This window comes from Mustela putorius, unplaced genomic scaffold (assembly GCF_011764305.1).
Source record: "Mustela putorius furo isolate JIRA1106 unplaced genomic scaffold, ASM1176430v1.1 tig00000228_pilon_pilon_pilon, whole genome shotgun sequence".
Classification (NCBI taxonomy): Eukaryota; Metazoa; Chordata; class Mammalia; order Carnivora; family Mustelidae; genus Mustela; species Mustela putorius.
The window spans coordinates 26,205,290-26,223,196 of record NW_025421322.1 but is presented as its reverse complement, the minus strand read 5'-3'; the positions used below and the strand labels follow the sequence as shown (position 1 = coordinate 26,223,196).

At 41.4% G+C, this 17,907-nt stretch overlaps 1 protein-coding gene across 3 annotated transcripts in view; it reads left to right on the top strand.

Moving 5' to 3' along the window:
• WASHC5 (WASH complex subunit 5) overlaps positions 1 to 17,907 on the top strand; it is a 58,431-nt gene that overhangs the window by 16,865 nt on the left and 23,659 nt on the right. For all 3 annotated transcript variants that reach the window (XM_045078118.1, XM_004743548.3, XM_045078119.1), the window contains exons 9-17: positions 1,169 to 1,340; positions 6,018 to 6,145; positions 9,403 to 9,532; positions 11,826 to 11,938; positions 13,300 to 13,466; positions 13,542 to 13,617; positions 14,834 to 14,944; positions 15,701 to 15,841; positions 16,894 to 16,974. In XM_045078118.1, coding sequence (XP_044934053.1) covers positions 1,169 to 1,340; positions 6,018 to 6,145; positions 9,403 to 9,532; positions 11,826 to 11,938; positions 13,300 to 13,466; positions 13,542 to 13,617; positions 14,834 to 14,944; positions 15,701 to 15,841; positions 16,894 to 16,974 — 1,119 coding nt within the window. The remainder of the gene's footprint in view (positions 1 to 1,168; positions 1,341 to 6,017; positions 6,146 to 9,402; positions 9,533 to 11,825; positions 11,939 to 13,299; positions 13,467 to 13,541; positions 13,618 to 14,833; positions 14,945 to 15,700; positions 15,842 to 16,893; positions 16,975 to 17,907) is intronic.

Sequence of the window (17,907 nt, the reverse complement as noted above, 5' to 3'; positions counted from 1 at the left end):
TCTCTCTCACATCTTCTTTATCCATTCATTTGTAACAGGGTGATGGACATTAAGGAGGACATGTGATATAATGAGCACTAGGTACTAAATTATATAAGACTGATGGATCACTGAACCCTACCTCTGAAACTAATAATACATTATATGTTAATTAATTGATTTTAAATAAATAATTAATTTAAAAAATTTAAAAGAACATAAGGCAGAAGGAAATTCCTAAGTAAACAGAGCAATAAAAATCTCTTTGTTGATTAGTATCCTTGACATTTCTAAACAGTTACCTTCCTCAGCCTGGGCTGAGTTTTTGAGTTTCCAGCACAGTTTAAATGATATTGACTCAAAGAATGTCAGCATGTTTTATTCAAGTAAATTGAATTCCATCAATAATGCACAAAATAATTTCAACGTTGGCATGTCTCCTGGAAATGTAGTAGAGAAAGCAGTGCTTCCAATACTTACTGGTATCAGAGCATTAATTTTTCATCCCTAGAATTACTTTCCAAAATTGCATTTTCTCCTTGGTGCCATTTTAAAAAGATATTCAGAGTCCTCCAATGAAGCACCTGGTGATAGTTTGAAACTAACCCAACTAGGTTAATGATGTTGAACATTTCACTCTTGCTTTGGGGAAAGCAGAATGACCAGATTTCCAAAAGGCTGGTTTGAAAAGTCACTTTTCACCTGCTGAGGCGTATTTTCGTTGTGCTATCATCCGCCTGTAGAAGTCTCTTCTCCTGTAGAAGTTTCTGCTCTGCCTTCTTGGTCAGTAATTATGGGAAGAATAGGCAGTTGAGCTACTGCCTTTATGTTTCTTTTCCATCCAAGTTAAGGATAGAAGGGGCCCCGAGAACCACTTGTTCCTGGTTCTCCAGTTGACATTTGCAGAAACCAGGAGGGAGAGGTTCAATCCAAAGTCACACCAGTATCTTATCATAGCCAGAGGTAGGATTTAGGATTCTCTTGGTTCTGAGTCCAACGTCCTTTTCAGAAATGTTCAATAAACCACTTGTCTTGGAGCCTTACCAACTATGGTCCATATGTTACTCATCTCCTATAGAAATGTGATTATTTGTCCAGGGGTTCATCTTCAAGTGATTTGTTCTCGAGGAAAAGCATTTTCTCTTTTTGAAAATGTAAATCGAGTTGTTTTGTTTCTCATTTTAAAAAGTCAAGCAGATACGCCACTGTCAGTGAAAGAGTGCACGCTCAAGTCCAGCAGTTCCTGAAAGAAGGTTATTTGAGGGAGGAGATGGTTCTGGACAATATCCCGAGGCTTCTGAACTGCCTGAGAGACTGCAATGTCGCCATCCGATGGCTGATGCTGCACACGGCCGACTCAGGTAATGTGCAAAAGGTGTGCCTGTCCCCATGGCTGTACAAAAAGGCCTTCAGAATTAAGATATGCTCCATGTTGCAAAAATGGTTTAGCGTTTGGGAGAGAATCAAATTGCTTTTTTTATTTTAGGGAGGGAGAGCGTGTGGGGGAGGGGAAGAAGCAGAAGAAAAGAGAGAGAGACTCTCCAGCAGACTCCCCCCCTGAACACAGAGCCTGACAGAGGCTCCATCTCATGACCCGTGAGATCATGACCTGAGCTAAAATCAAGAGTTAGACACTCAGCCAACTGAGCCACCCAGGCACCTTGAGAATCAAGTTGCTTTTTAAGTTAGTCATTTTTGTGTCTACTTGGACAAGGTAACAGCCCACCTGAATAGTCCCTTTGTCAGGTTCAGTTATCTGGGATTATCCCAATGGGTCTGGGGTAATCTACACAAGGGTCCTTGAATGGGCAAGAGGAAAGCAGAAGAGTCAGAACTAGAGAAGTGGCATCATGAAAAGGCTCAGCAGGCCATTGCTGGTTTTAAAGGTGGAATGGAGCCTCGAGCCAAGGAATACAGGTGGCCTCAAATGCAGAAAAAGGAAAGAAAACAGGATTTCCCCCAGAGCTTCCAGAAGGAACATAGATCTCTTGACTTCTTGATTTTACCCCAGTGAGACCCATTTCAGATTTCTCATCTCCGGGATGATAAGAAAATACATTTGTGTCTTCTTAAGCCATTAAGTTTGTAGTGATCAGTTACAGCAGGAAACTAATACAAGAGCTAATCCAGTATGTAAGGGTCAGATGTGCAAAACACATGGTGGGGTTTGGGATTTGAGTCCAGAGCAGGAGAGAAATGTGCTTGTTGACATAGAGAAGTCAGGTGGTCGGGAAAGGATCCACACAGAATACAGAAGCAGACTGCCCAACCTCCCCCACCCCCGCCGCCCCAACCTTGGATTTTGAAGTAACAAGTTCTAGACTGGAGAAATGATAGAGAAGAAGGTATACTTTGGGAAGTACAGAAAACATGGACCCACAAAGTTGATGAACAGGCTAAACCAGAGTGCCTAATAAAGGTAGACTGGGTCTTAACCTTTTCTGGTCCACAGTCCTCTTGGAGACACCATGGGCCTTCAAGTTCAGTTGCTTCACAGATTGTAGGAAATGCTTCCACAGGGCCCATGACTTTGACTTAAAAAAAAAAAAAAAAGAAAGAAACCTGGTTTAATGGAAAAATAAGTAGGTTGGACTAACCTGAGCTAGTTGAGAGCTGACACAATTCCTCATACTTAGTACAGGCTGGATTGATGTTAATGAACTAACGATCTCACTCACCTGGAGCGCATGCACTTCCCACTCTCAGGCGTGTCATTCAGCAGCCCTGTTAAGCCTCCTGCTTTTTGTTTTTCATCAACAAACTTCGCTTCAGACTGACCCTGAGACAGGCACTGCTTTCAACGGTTGTGCTTTGGGATGAGGCCGTGTCTCTAAAAATCCTGCCCATGATTCTGCAGCCTCCATGGTACCACAGCCGCCCGTAGCCCACACCCTCCCCTGGAAAGATGTTCTTCCCTCCAGCTCCCATCTGGTTCCACGTCTTGGGAGTGGTCAGCAGTGAAGACAGCAGGTGGATTTCTTCATCCTTTGTACCTCTGAATATACATGGACTTTCTCCTCAGCCTTCTCTCTTCACACTAGAAATCTCCAGCTCCAAAACCTTTCTCAAAAGTGCTACTTTCCACTTTTTTGTTTTTTGGTTTTTTCCGTTTTACTCTTTTGCCTACATCTCTCTCCAGTTTACAGTTTACCCACAGCACGAATACCATGGCTGACGCTGAATCATATAATGGATCTGGTGTTAGTCACATTTCTTTTTTATATAAACTACAGTCTGAATTTGAGGATTTTGCTATAATGACTCAGTATTGAATCTTCTTTACCAGTCTTACATTCTCAAGCATGTAAACAACTCGGGTCCTTGTTGTATTCTGTCGTAAAACCAACAGTGGGTTTCCAGTGACTCAGCCTCCGTGTCGTCTTCCCCACAACCGTGGCCTGACCTCCAAGACTCCAGTCTGGGAGCCAGGGAGTCTCCGGGATTTGCACCCTTGCAGGGACAACAAACACTATTCTGTGCATTTATCTTCAGGCACATCTGTTTTCCATTTTTGTGCCTGGCAGTTGTCTGGCCTGATTGCGTAAGGTCATCATTTACCAGAAACAAATGATTTACCTATCTGATGATGAGTCATGTGTGGGGAAAGTAACTGCTTATTTAGCTTTTATGGTGCTTCCGGTCGTCATGTGTAGGAAGGAATGTGTCTTCTTTATATTCCCTCCTGTTAATCCGCTGGAGACATCTCGCCCAGGCTTTGGATGCCTCCCCAGTGTCTTGAAGCTTCTGAAGAAACATGCTCAGAGCCAACCCAGGCAGGCAGGGCTGCCCGGCTCCTGAAGTCTGACTCTGAGGGTACCGTGCTTCTAAGATCCGTTGCCTCAGTTCTCTGAGTCTGCATTCCTGCATGTCAGATTTCAGAGATGGGATCAGCCTCTGAGAATGCTGGAACCATCCCTGATTTCTACCAAGGAATTAATTATTAATGCAGGGTGATGTTCTCTATCCGAAAATGAAAGCAAATTAGTCTCAGGTGGTTTCTTATTAAATCAGAATTAATACAAAACAAATGGAACTCTTTGTCAGTTTGGTCTATTTGATTTTGTTAGGCAGATATGAAGCTGAAAAAACTGTCTCTGTGCTGTCAGCGTCACTGGTTCCAATATAGCTCTTCCTAGATAGTTGTGACGAATGCATAATAATCCTACTCTGAGGTTTCCCATGAAAACTGAGCCCTTCTCTAGATTGTCATGAGTCTTCCTCCTGATGGATTGACTTAGAAATCAGTATAAAAAATGGCCATCTGGGGCGCCTGGGTGGCTCAGTGGGTTAAGCCGCTGCCTTCGGCTCAGGTCATGATCTCAGGGTCCTGGGATCGAGTCCCGCATCGGGCTCTCTGCTCAGCAGGGAGCCTGCTTCCTCCTCTCTCTGCCTGCCTCTCTGCCTACTTGTGATCTCTCTCTGTCAAATAAATAAATAAAATCTTTAAAAAAAAAAAATGGCCATCTGCAGGCTTCACCAGAATGGAGACACCAGAAAACACCCCTGACATACACAACACAGTCCTTCTGTATACATTAGACATCCTGGGATACCACTGAGAGGCTAAGAAAATAAGAAAGCCATGTGACACCAGAGCAACAACCAGGGACTTTGAACCTTATCAAATGTGAATTTTCTGACAGTGTTCATTGCCTTAAATTTTTTATTTTGACTATTTATACTCCATTTAGCCTTGACTTGTAACTCTTTGTGCCTTACCATATTTTCTTATTTTTTCCTAAATAAATAATTGGCCCCACAAACTAATTTCAGCAAATATCAGTATTTTTTTTTTAATTCTATATACCTTTAACAAATTGCTTATTTTATTTGAAATAGTTTTGGTTGGGAGTTGAGAGGCTGAGCAGGGAATCAGGATATTAGAGATTTGGCCCCTGGGTCCATCCCTGCCTAATTTTGTCACCTTGGCCTAGTTGCCAGAATCTCTCTGGGCCTTGGTGGTAGATAGTTCAGGAAGCTTCGAGTGCCTGCCATGCCCTTGGGTCTTACAAGGAACAACACTCCCAGGTCTGGTTCTTCCTGTTTGGAGGTGCCATATCTTTGTGTGGGTAACCCTGCTTCCCCTTGGTGTCAGGGACCCCCAAGCCCACCGTAGCTATGATCACTTCCTAGAAGACACAGCATGTATTAGCACTTGTGGCTGTGATTTATTGCAGCAAAAGGATAGAAGGAAAAATCAGTAAAGGGAAAAGGCGCATGGGGTGAAGTCTGGAGGGATCCAGGCACAAGCTTCCAGAGGTCCTCTCCTGGTGGAGTCGCACAGGGTAGGTTTAACTGAACCCCTGTCCCCACCAATGCATTGCAACAGCATGTGTAAAGTGTTGCCAATCAGGGAAGTTCTTTGGAAACTCCCATGTCCAGGGTTTTTATTTGGGGCTGATCACAGGCAGTCTCTGCCTGGCATGTATCAATATTCCAGACTCCTAGAGGGAAAGCAGGTGGCCATGATAAAACACACTGTACAAATAGTTGGGCATAGCGGCCCACTCTTACTAGTGCTTGAGTGGTAGCATCTCCCGAAATCTGAGTTCCCAGATGTGCCAACCTTGCAAGTAAGCCTTTCTGAGGAGAGCAGTCTCAAAAAACCGAGAGCGTCCTCCCTGAATGCCAGAGAGCAATGCCTAAAGCAAAAGCAGCTGCAAACAGGACATCAGGAGGCCGGCCCACTGACGGAATGGTGTCCGAGGGCTCTGCTTGTTGGTACTGGAGTCAGTAATGAATCAATCCGAGAATGCCTGCAAAATTTGGAACGCTTTTCTGCCGCTTGTTTTCCTTCTATAATATATCATGAATGACATTCCTTGCCAGATCCAACTGTCATATTTTAAAAGTTCAGTTGCATTTACTTGTGGCATAGATACACTATATTTTTCCGTGTGTATTTGTACATGGTGTATGTTTTGCTTATTTTCATATGCTTAAAATGAAAGTGAAGGAAAGTTTTTAAGAATTCCCCCTTATGGTTCACGTTTTCTACACATTTAATAAATTAGGAACTCTTTTCTTCCCTTTTCTAGCCTGTGACCCAAACAACAAACGCCTTCGTCAAATCAAGGACCAGATTCTAACGGACTCGAGGTACAATCCCAAGATCCTCTTTCAGTTGCTGTTGGACACTGCACAGTTTGAGTTTATACTGAAAGAGGTAAAACCCTTGAATAAATAATCATCGACATCTTAGTGTTTTTATGCTTAAAACTATTTTTAAAAGGATTAGGATTCTGTATCTGCGTCTCTGGCTCAGGCTATGATTCTAGCTGTCTGCGATAGTTCTTACACTAAAAGGACAGGATTGAACATAAAACAGGCATTTAGTGCCTGTTGGGGAGACAGGGATGGGGGAAATTGTACAAGACTTGTAGGTGGCCATCTAATGAGGAATACGAACAAGTAATCTGAGAATTGCACTAATAAAAATGTAAATGCGAAGTAAGAAAAGTGCTCTAAAGGAAAGGAACATAGTTCTCAGAGGACCTAAAATCAAAGATGCTATCCCCAACTTCCCTGAGAAGAGAAGCGAGAGCTTCTGAAGGGACCCAAAAAAAGGAACCTGTCAGAGTTAGCTAAGACAAAGGTTGGGAGCATTCTGGAGACCGTGCCAGAGAGGGGGCAGAATACGCCCAGGTCCTCTTGGGTAGGAAACAGCATGACCAGTTCAAGGACCAGAAAGACCAGTTGGCTAGAGGGGAGAGAATGAGAGAAAGTGGTAGGAGATGAGGTTGAAAGGTGGGCAGGAGCCAGCCCGGGCCTGGCAGGATTTCAGTCATTGTCAGAAAAGCCATGAGAACCTGCTAGAAAGGGCCTTTAAGTAGGATGGAGGATTTGCAATTAAGCAAGGTTAACTTACGGATTTTAAGGATTTCAGGTTCCCTGAAGGAGATTCTGAGGTAAGTCAGTCTTAGGGCAAAAATAACAAGCCTCTGTGGACATAATAAAAGTGGCAGATACCCAGGAATGCCTACGTTCTGGAACCAGTAACTTTGGGGGTTTGGATCAGGTGGACCCGGAACTAGCGGTGGATGTTAATGTCCATTTGGAACTGATCTTCATCTTGCCTCAGTCTGGTTAGTGGTATGCTAGATGTTTATCTTCTAGATATGCGAGGACACTGTGTTCCCCATTTAGTAGCTCAGGAAAAGTACATGCTGATTATTAACATCATGCTAATGTGTGTGCGGGGTGTTTTCAGTTTGCAGTGACTTGTCTGGGTATCATGTTTAAGATCAGAAAAATGCTACCCCTTTTTGATCTCTTTAAGAACGTTAATGTTTTCCCTCTGAATAGCAAATCATTATTGAATACTTGCTCTGTTCCCGGCTAGGTGCTAGGAATTCAAAAATGAACAAGGCATGTCCCTACCATCAAGTAGCTCTCAGTACAGTGGGGGAAGAGAGACTGATTAAGCCAAGATAAGAAACCAAGAAAGATCCAAGAGCAGGAACCAGGCATCTTACTTGTTGATCAGAGCAAACTGCAGAGGCAAGTGAGAGTCGCCCCCGAGGAATCAGTGCACTCACTCCAGTTAGGAAACTGAACCGAGCACCAGTTCCCCCAAGAGTTCTGTAGCTCAGTCTTGTTGCATGAAAATCAGGACAGGTCTGGGTCATCTGCCTGGCCAAGCCTGCATTTCTAATCATTGATCTTTTTCTGGAATCTGTTGGAATAGAACAGGCAGCTTCCTTCTGTCTGTTCTGGTAGAGGGAAAAGAAGACCAACTCATTGTGAAAGATCTTCAAAAGAGAAAGATCTGGTAGAAAGAAAGAAACCAACTACCCCAATGCAAATCAAGCAAATGAGAGATAATACATTTCAGCTTGGTTTGTTAACCTACCTTCCACCTCAACCCTTTTTCTAGAATCACCTTCTGATTCTCCTATAAACTAATTGGACCACTGTTTCTTGTAATTTTTTATATAAAGGTACATCTCCTAACCGAAGGATCATCCCCTCTCCCAAGTTCTGTCTTGCAAGATAAAACCTGTGAGTTCAACCTGTGAATTAGTGTTTGAAGGACTTCAAGCCATGTGGTCAGTGATGAAGGCCTCAGTGTTATTTTTAGTCACTGCTGCTTTGTCACCTGGCATTGATTGGTCCCAGGCATTTGAAAAGATAGGGCAGACTCTAGAAATAATTCTGACAATTCCTCATTCTGTTACTTTGCATTGCTGAATCATCCTGCCTGATCACTGAGACTCCTTTTCCTCTGGCCCCACAGAATTCCACCAGTCTTGATCCTTTCATCTGCAATGAAGTCTTCATCTTTTTTTTTTTTTTTTTTAAAGATTTTATTTATTTATTTGACACAGAGAAATCACAAGTAGATGGAGAGGCAGGCAGAGAGAGAGGGAAGCAGGCTCTCCACTGAGCAGAGAGCCCGATGCGGGACTCGATCCCAGGACCCTGAGATCATGACCTGAGCTGAAGGCAGCGGCTTAACCCACTGAGCCACCCAGGTGCCCTGAAGTCTTCATCTTTTAAAATTCATTTTGATGCTGAAGAATGAAGAATTTCTTTTTTTTTTTTTTTTTAAGATTTTATTTATTTATTTGACAGAGAGAGAGAGAGAGATCACAAGTAGTCAGAGAAGCAGGCAGAGAGGAAAGGGGGAAACAGGCTCCCCGCCCAGCAGAGAGCCCGATTCGGGGCTCAATCCCAGGACCCCGGGATCATGACCCGAGCTGAAGGCAGAGGCTTAACCCACTGAGCCACCCAGGCGCCCCAGGAATGAAGAATTTAAGAGAAAAATCAGTATACTCTCATATTTACCCCTTAGGATAAATAAATAAACTCAATAAATAAACCCCGGTACATTTGTGACATACCTTAAATATGTTTCTGAAGTTTATTTCAATGGAAAAAAAAAAAAAAAACAACTTGAGATACACTGTTTCCTCCTCTACCCAACCCTTTATAAGATTTTAATTTTTATAAAGACATGAGTTCATAAATAGACTTACTGTATGATCACAAAGAAAGAACTTGTGTTAGTAATTTAGCTCATTCTCCACTAATCAGACAAGATAATGCTCAGCCTTCCCTGACCCCAGAAATTTTTACTTAGAGCAGTGGTCACCAAGTTTCATGTCTTTTAAAAATATTGTTTCCTGGGTCGACCCAAGACCCTCTGAACCAGAATCTTCAAGGGTGGAGTGTAGGCATCTGAGAAGTTTAAAGCCATCCAGGTGACACTCTGTTCATTTGCTCTGAGAACCACTGTCTTAGCAGTGGTCTAGCTTTGCCCCTCGATTTATACAAAGGAGAACGGCTTGAGAGATGACATCAGGGTAATGTTACTTTTAGACATATATTTTTATAATAAATTGGGTTTCATTCAGGCTTTCTTGGTAAACTGCCTAATTTAGACTTCCTCTTAAGTAATTTCTTTTCTGTCTCTTTCAACAGATGTTCAAGCAAATGCTTTCAGAAAAGCAAGCCAAATGGGAGTATTACAAGAAGGAGGGTTCCGAGCGGATGATGGAGCTTGCTGATGTCTTTTCAGGAGTGAAACCCCTAACCCGAGTGGAGAAAAATGGTAATTGCTGAAGAGGAACTATTGGTGTGCTTGAAGTGTACACAGAAATTACTGGAAAGCGGCATAGTAAAAAGTCCTTACGTTGTCATCATCGTATGCTAGGGGGTTGCTAATGAAGATCTAAAGCTTAGTTTTAGCTTCCTCTAGCTTTGTGCTCCTTTAGGCAACCTTTGTAGCCTCTCTGGACTTAAGGTTTCTTATTTTGGAAGTATGTGATTGGGTTAGAAGGGTTGTTATACTATACCTAGTCATAATTCATTCCTGACCCTCACCAGAGTATGCACCCCTGGGTGTGTTAACTTATACATTATACACCCCTGGTGTATTAACTTACATGCATTTGTGGGGAGGGACAAAAGGACCTAACTGTCCTGATCTTCTCAGGATACTTCCCTCAAGAATATTACTAACTACTAACATAGATGGTATGCAAGATTCTCAGCTTCTAATCATGTTTGCTGCTCACCCATTACCCCACCCCCTGCCCCACGGTGTGCCTGCCATCTAGTGGCAGAAGAGGGGACCTGCAGACTTTCTGAAACACTACTCTTAAAGATATTAATCATTACTTTAATGCTATTAATGATATTCCCCTTCTTTTAGGAAATTTTATCTATAGGAAAGTTATGGTCTCACTTAAATTTTTATAGAGAGAGAAAGCTTTCAAAATTCCCCCAAACTACCATTGTGAATTTTAAGATGATAAACTTTTTAATGCTTTAACTCTGAAATTCATTTCTGATAAAGTTAATTACATAGTAGAAGAGTATAGCTTTTTTGTTTGCAAAAAGCTTAATGGTATAGCTTTTTGTTTAAAAAAACTATTATTTTTAATCAGTATGATCTTGTGATTACTATATTTGGCTTTTGTTGATTTATTTGATGCTGAATGGTAGGCCTGAAATGTATTTTCAAGTTACTTTATTATTCCTAGTGGGAAAAGTTGGCTGTGTTTTTATTCATGTGATATAAATTGGCAACATGTTTTGCAGGTCACTAGATTGTGTCTAGAAAATAAGGAACTACTTATAACAATCTAACCAGATTAGCTTTTGAGAATCAGGCATGTTCATTTTTGTTCTAATTGCTTTTAGGTTCTTCTAAATCCCAACATCCTTTCAAAGGTCTTTCAAAGATAAAGAATCATCTGCTTTATCTGGCTACATAGCATTTTTCAGTTTAGGAAATACTCCCACAAATATTTCTCGTTTGATCCTTATGAGACGGTGAAATAAACATCTGTATTCTTGTCTTACATGTAAAGAAATTGAAGCTATAAAGGTAGTCACTTGGTGAAGGTAGCAAAGGTTTAGAACCTGGATCGAGCTTGGCACCTCAGACCTAAACCCTGTGCTCTTTCTGCTAGCCCAGAGCTGTCCCTCAGTCTTACAAAAACAAAACAAAACAAAATTTAAAATTACAACTAGCATGCCTCGTATGAATCTTAAAATAACTACGAAGCCCTTAAGTGCTTTTATTAAAGTGAAATCATCCCATTCATAAAACAACAACAACAACTTCAGGGAACCAACTTGGTGGGTTAGAAAGAACAAAGCCTTTGCATCAGACCAGACCAGTGAGAAAAGCGTGGCTCTGGCATTTAGTGACAGTGTGACCCTGCCTGGGATCCGAACATCTCTGGGCATCAGCTGCCTGATCTGAGAAATGCCTTCTAATTCTTCCCTGCATAAATTGTTGTGAAGAGTCAGTGAGACAAGCTTCGAGCTTTACCTGCCACACTGAGGGTCCCCAGCGCATGTTGGTGCCCTTTCCTTTCTTTGCTGTATGAAATTGGTTTGTGAGAGCAAAGGGCACCCCCTCAGCTCTTCAGATCATCCCTCCCATTCCTGACATGTTGCCCCTCATCGTCCTCCAAGACGTGCCATCATCATTTTTGTCCCGAAGCTGCTGTCCATGTCTGTCCCCTCACCTAGAGACCAAATGTCCCTGCGCCTCTCTCTCTACCCATCCTCACTTCTCCAGAACACCCTCCCCGGGAACTCTCTATCCCAGCTCTCATTTCCTTCCTGACTCCTCCCCACTCCTGTGCCCATCGTTGCACACTTGCGTTCACTGAGCCACTGACGTAGAAAGTTCTCTCTCTTCTCCCAGGTCACATGCCCAAGGCACTCTGGTGGTTCATGTGTGGAGAATCCCTGAGGGCAATGTCAGGTACCCAGCGAGAACTCTGTGAACAAGACCTAGATCTGTAAGGGGTTCCTGAGTAGATTCCAAGCCACAGGTACAGGAATCCTGGGGTCTCAGCAGTCTCTCCTTGTTTCTGTGTTTGTAGAAAACCTGCAAGCTTGGTTCAGAGAGATCTCAAAACAGATCATGTCTTTAAATCACGATGATTCCACTGCTGCCGGCAGGAAAACGGTGCAGCTCATACAAGCTTTGGAGGAGGTAAGAAAACCCTTCTTAAAGGGGGGCGCTTGGATCATGAATCATAGATAGTTTCCAACCCACCCAGCAATCTGGTGCCGGAAATACATCTGAGAGAATATTTCATCAGAAGACAAAAAAGGCATACTCTGCTCATTGTAATATTATATCCAGTGTCCTAAAATTGGGAGAATAAGAAAGTGATCAGCATGACAAAACTGATGACCTTTCCACTTGCAGAAACATATAGTCTTGGAAAAATAATTATGAAAACAATATAGAAACCAGGGAAATTGTGGTAAGACAGCAAGAACTAAAACAAGACCACACTGTAGACACCATTTCTAAATTGGGGAAGAGTTTGGGGTGGGGGACAACAGAGGCGTACACAGCCAATAACCATAGTTGTATAATGATCATATGCCTATAAGTGATGTTTTCTTTTCTAGAAAAAAAGAAATAGTGTTTCATCTACTCAAATATTATCTACTCAAATTCAAAAAGAATTATTATATTTTCCCACTCCTGAAATTTTAATTGTATGCTTAACTAGGTTTAAAATGAAAAATAAACAAAAGGATGAGAACAGTAACCATCAGCTATTTAAAACATCATCCATACTTACTTGGAACCCTGTTCAACTGGTATAAGTATATCTCTTTAGAGACAGAAGTAATACTTTATTTGGCATACTTTCCTACAGGCTTCATTTTTTTTTTTTTTTTTGAGACGTCTGTTAGTCATTGTTAATGGCAACACAAAACAGTTCTCCATTGTTAGTGCATCAGTTTCCCTAGCCGACAATTCCCCACTTGTAATGTTCCTATTTTGCTTGTTTCCTGGATCTTTTACTTTGTAGTACAACTATAAACAACTTGGTAAATGTCAGAGGCTTTTTTATCATTTGTGTTATTTTTGTCAGCAATGGCCCAGGCACCTTGAATTATATACATTACAACTTCAGGATGCTGGAGAGTCATTATTTTATTTTAAGGAATCCAACAAAAAGAACTTAATAATGTCCAAATGCCAACACCCTGGTTGTGATGTGACTTTTACTCTGTTTTTAGCAAACCTGCAAATCTTCAGAATTAAGAGGATTTTCTAATATGTGTTTATTGAGACTAAGATGAAAGATGGAAGTATCCACTCATTATGTCATATACATACACAGTAAAAAGAGTAGAACATTTTCTAATTCTAGAAACCTGTGCATTACATTATGACTTGGCTTATACATTTCTAAAATTATCATTTGAAATGAAAATTTTGCCAAGAAATTCTTAGTGAGTAGCGTGCCTTTCTTGAAGTGTTTTCAGGGAAAAATGAATACCACCAAAGCCACTTGGAATTTTCTAATTAAATGTATTTATGTGACACAGGTTCAAGAATTTCACCAGTTGGAATCAAATCTGCAAGTCTGTCAGTTTCTTGCTGATACTCGCAAGTTTCTTCACCAAATGATCCGAACCATTAACATTAAAGAAGAGGTCCTGATTACAATGCAGATCGTTGGGGACCTTTCTTTTGCTTGGCAGTTAATTGACAGGTAATGTGACCAGCCTAACATTTCCCCTTGATGAAGGCTACCATGGATTCTCCTTACCACTGATCTCTTTTACAGATTCACATCCATCATGCAAGAGAGCATAAGGGTAAACCCATCTATGGTTACTAAACTCAGAGCTACATTCCTTAAGGTAAGCAAAGAATAGTTAGATCACATTCTCAGTCACTAGGGAGGAACTGGTCCTCGTGACTACCTCATGCATGAATTCAGTTCAAGATTTTGTTCTTTTAGAGAGTCAGGTAATTTAAGTCTCTTTAAAGACTAAAAATTGTTAGCAGTTTTCCCATAAGAGCACAGTTTCAAAAGATGCCATGCATATTTGAAGTTTCAGTTAACATAAGTTGGATGTCTTACAGAATATAGTTTTTAAGTTAAAAAAATAACATTTTTAAAGTTCTACCAAGGTACTAAAAATGTGGTACTAAAAAAAATACATTTTTAAAGTTCTACCAAGGTCCTTTTTTCTCTAGATGTGAATTAAGTCCTTTTCCTTACTCATTTAAAAAATTCTTGTTGAGCATCTGCTACAAAGCAGGGTTTCCTCTAAAGATGAGGGAATAGTGGTGAACAACACAAGGAGGGCCCTTGCTCTCGAGGTGACTTCAGATCGAGATAAATGAGCAAATAATTGACTCAGTGTCTTCTGACAGAGTCACCTTATACACCAGTCCTTAGGTGCACTTTCCTATTTAAACATCTCTGTAAATGGTGATGATTTTATAATTGACAGCACATCAGAGTTCAGTTGTCAGCGTTTTCTTTCTTTCTGAGTGGTACATAAAATAATGGCACACTGTACATGCTGTGACATCTTCAATTGGATTCAGTACAGTGTTCCATCTGTCCCAGTGATTTCCATCCAAGAGCAGCTGACTTCTGTAGCACAGTAGCTCTCAAACCTGAGGGGCATCAGAATCACCTGGAAGACCTGTCACAACACAGATGGCTGGGCTTCGCCCCCAAAGTTTCTAATTAAGTAAATCTGGGGTGGGGCTCAAGGAACAGCATCTGTAACAAGTCCCCAGCTGATGTTGATGCTGATGCTGCTGGTCCGGGGACCACAGTTTGAGAACCACTGCCATAGTCGAAGACTGTTGTGTTTAAAAAACTGTATCGTTGTCATTTTATCATTACTTTTATTAACTTATTAATTAATGTCCTTAATAACTCATTATTTTTTATTAATGACAAATTAATATGGTCATTAATGACTTTAATGAAGTTCAGTGGTTGTTGCTTTCTCCTGGGTAGGACCCAAGAGCTTTGTTATATGATACTCTTTGTAGAAAGAGAAATTTCTAGGACTTTTTAAGATAGAGAAACAGATATACCTACTTTTCTTTCAGCTTGCCTCTGCCCTTGATCTTCCCCTTCTTCGAATTAATCAAGCAAATAGTCCTGATCTTCTCAGTGTGTCTCAATATTACTCTGGTGAATTGGTGTCCTATGTGAGAAAGGTAAGAAATGCATCAAAGTGATCTTATTTTATTGGCAAACTAGCTGCTATTTAAAGACAAAAAGGACTCTTGGGGCCCTAGAAAAAGTATACCCATGTTTCCTTCCTGTATTCTTGACTGCAGAAATTTGCAATATCTGAACATAAACCTATTCTTACTGGTACTATGGATATGGACGTGTGTTTTACTTCCAAAGAATTTTTACACCTTTTTTTTTTTTAAACGCTGGTAGTATTAATCCCCATTTTGTAGGTATAGAAACTGAAACAGAGATTATATTGGTTTCTACAATGTCACAGAGCTAGCTGGGAAGAGAGCCTGGTCTAGATCCAGCATATCCTACTTAGAACTTAAAGGTTTCAGAGGAATTTTGGTCCTTGTTTCAATAACTTACGGTACAGCATGGAGCCCAACAGACCTGGGTTCAGAATTTACCTGTGTCACATACTGAGTACTCTATAGCCATGCTACTAACACCTCTGATATTCAGTCTTTGAAGAGTTTATAATGTGGAAAAGATACATCTTTTTGCTCCATGTATATGAGGACTAGCTTTATATCCTGTGAGCAGTTGATATTTGAAGGAAGGTAGCCGTGTACCTGAGAGCAGATGTTAAAATAGCTCTTAAGTCCCTTACCATCGCTTCCTGTAGACAGGCTCCTTGTACACACTGGTACTGTCTTCCTGCCGTCCTAGCATTTATCGGTTGCAAAATAAAACATGTCAACTGTTTTTCCTTTCCTCTTTCACTAAAGGTTTTGCAGATCATTCCAGAAAGCATGTTTACTTCTCTCCTAAAGATCATAAAGCTTCAGACCCACGATATCATTGAAGTGCCGACCCGCCTGGACAAAGACAAGCTGAGGGACTACGCTCAGCTTGGCCCACGATATGAGGTGGCGTGTCCCTCTGACTTCTGTCTTTTGATATTTAAAACCCAAACCATGATGTGTCCCAGGTCCATGTCACCTCCCATAGCCCTAGGACCACCAGACCAATTCTGATTTCTTTTTTCCTACTCTCAGTGATACCTACTTGTGCCAAGTTAGTGCAGCCATACCTGTATCTGTTACTTGGTCCCAGAGTTATTTAAAGCCCCGCCAGCTTGAGTGTCCTCAGAAGAAGTGGGGCTCAACTGGTCACTTTTCTCCTGAACAGTCCTGGTGAATCAGCCCTTCTTTCTGGGGTGTAGTTTGCCAAGACTTTTCACATTCGGGTTCCCACTTTGTACATCAGATCAGTGGCTCAAAGTTACCTGGGTTCCATTAACCAATTCCATTAACCACTTTTAAGCCCACTCAGTAGTCAAGGAGCCTCAGGGTTGTTTGGTTTGTTCTTCCCAAATACCTCTGCTTTTCCTTCCCCCTGAGCTCAAGAGATGTGAGAGTGAAATCAGGGGGAAACTGACAATAGGAATTCGCTGCCATCACATTATATCCCAGTGTCAGTTTTAAATCCTCTCTGACACAACTCCAAAAATTACATCAGGAATTTGCATAGTCAAGCTTTGAATTTAGGTATTTATTCACACTCAAAAATATAGCATTGGTCTACCTTATCAATGTCCCCTTGTGTTGCTTGGGGGGAAAATGTAGAAGGCAGGAAAGGGGAGATTACCTTGTTAGGGTCTTGATGAGCCTTTTCTACGTGGAAAGGACCGTCCATCTCATGGAAACCTGTCTTCCTTTTATGTATAGGAAACTGAGGCCCAAAGAAGGGGAGGTGATTGGTCAGCATTTAAAGAACGACCTCATGTCTGCTGACCCTGTTCCCAGCATGGCTAACAGTAGTCTCTCAGTTCCATCATGGCACCTCATTTCTGACCAGGGCACATCATTTCTGAAGTCTTGGTTCATTCCTGGACTATCAGCCAGTTAATTTCACTTTCTGTAGAAATTATGGATCTTTCATCTGTAGTACTTCATTAACTTCTTTTTCTTTGTTAAAGGTTGCCAAGCTCACTCATGCTATTTCCATTTTTACTGAAGGCATCTTAATGATGAAGACAACTTTGGTTGGCATCATCAAGGTAATAGCTTTCATGCTGGTCCACGTGACTTCATAGACTCTTTCTTTGGATTACTGTGGTGGTTCTCCCATGGGGAACAGGGAATGACATGGTCCTTTTGTGTCCCTTGCTGTTTCACATTCAGCTCTTGATCTCCATGCTATTCATTTACTGATGGAGGAAGAGAGAGCATTATAATCCTGATTTTTCATCCATACCCAGGAATTACTTAAATCTAAGAAAAATCCATTTTATTGAGTTTTTGTAATAACAAAACAAAATGGTTCGATTCCCTTGACCAAACAGCTGGCTCACTCCCTCCCACCCTTCTTTCCTTTTAGTATTTTTATACTGCATCTCAGGTGCAGAGAGCTGAGATAATCCTACCCCATTGTCATGGTCTGGCCATTGTCATCACACATGCATGCAAGCTCCTCTCTTCATCTTTTCTTTCTCATCTGCATGCTCATGGTCATTCCCATCCCCAGTACCACCCACTCTGTATGTTTGATTTCTGTCCCCAAGGAGGCGAGTATCTGCATTTTAAGCACAAGGTGTTACTTTATGTGTGTATGTGTTTGATTTCTCTACATCCTGTTGTGCCCTAAGGCCCATTCCCTTTCCAACTCTTCTCACTAGTTATTGCTTTTGGAATTTACTTACATTGCTGTGAGTTGGGCAATTAGTTACTTCTTACTGCTGCATAGAATTTCACATTCCACTTAACCATTCCCTGAGACATAGACACCCATATGGTCTGTTTTCACCCCCAACACTCCCATGATCTGAACATGTCTCTACTGTACACCATGCAAGAATTTCTCCAAAATCTGCATCCCCAGGAGTGGATCACTGAGCTTTTTTTTTTTTTTTAAAGATTTTATTTATTTATTTGGCAGAGAGAGATCACAAGTAGGCAGAGAGATAGGCAGAGAAAGAAGGGGAAGCAGGCTC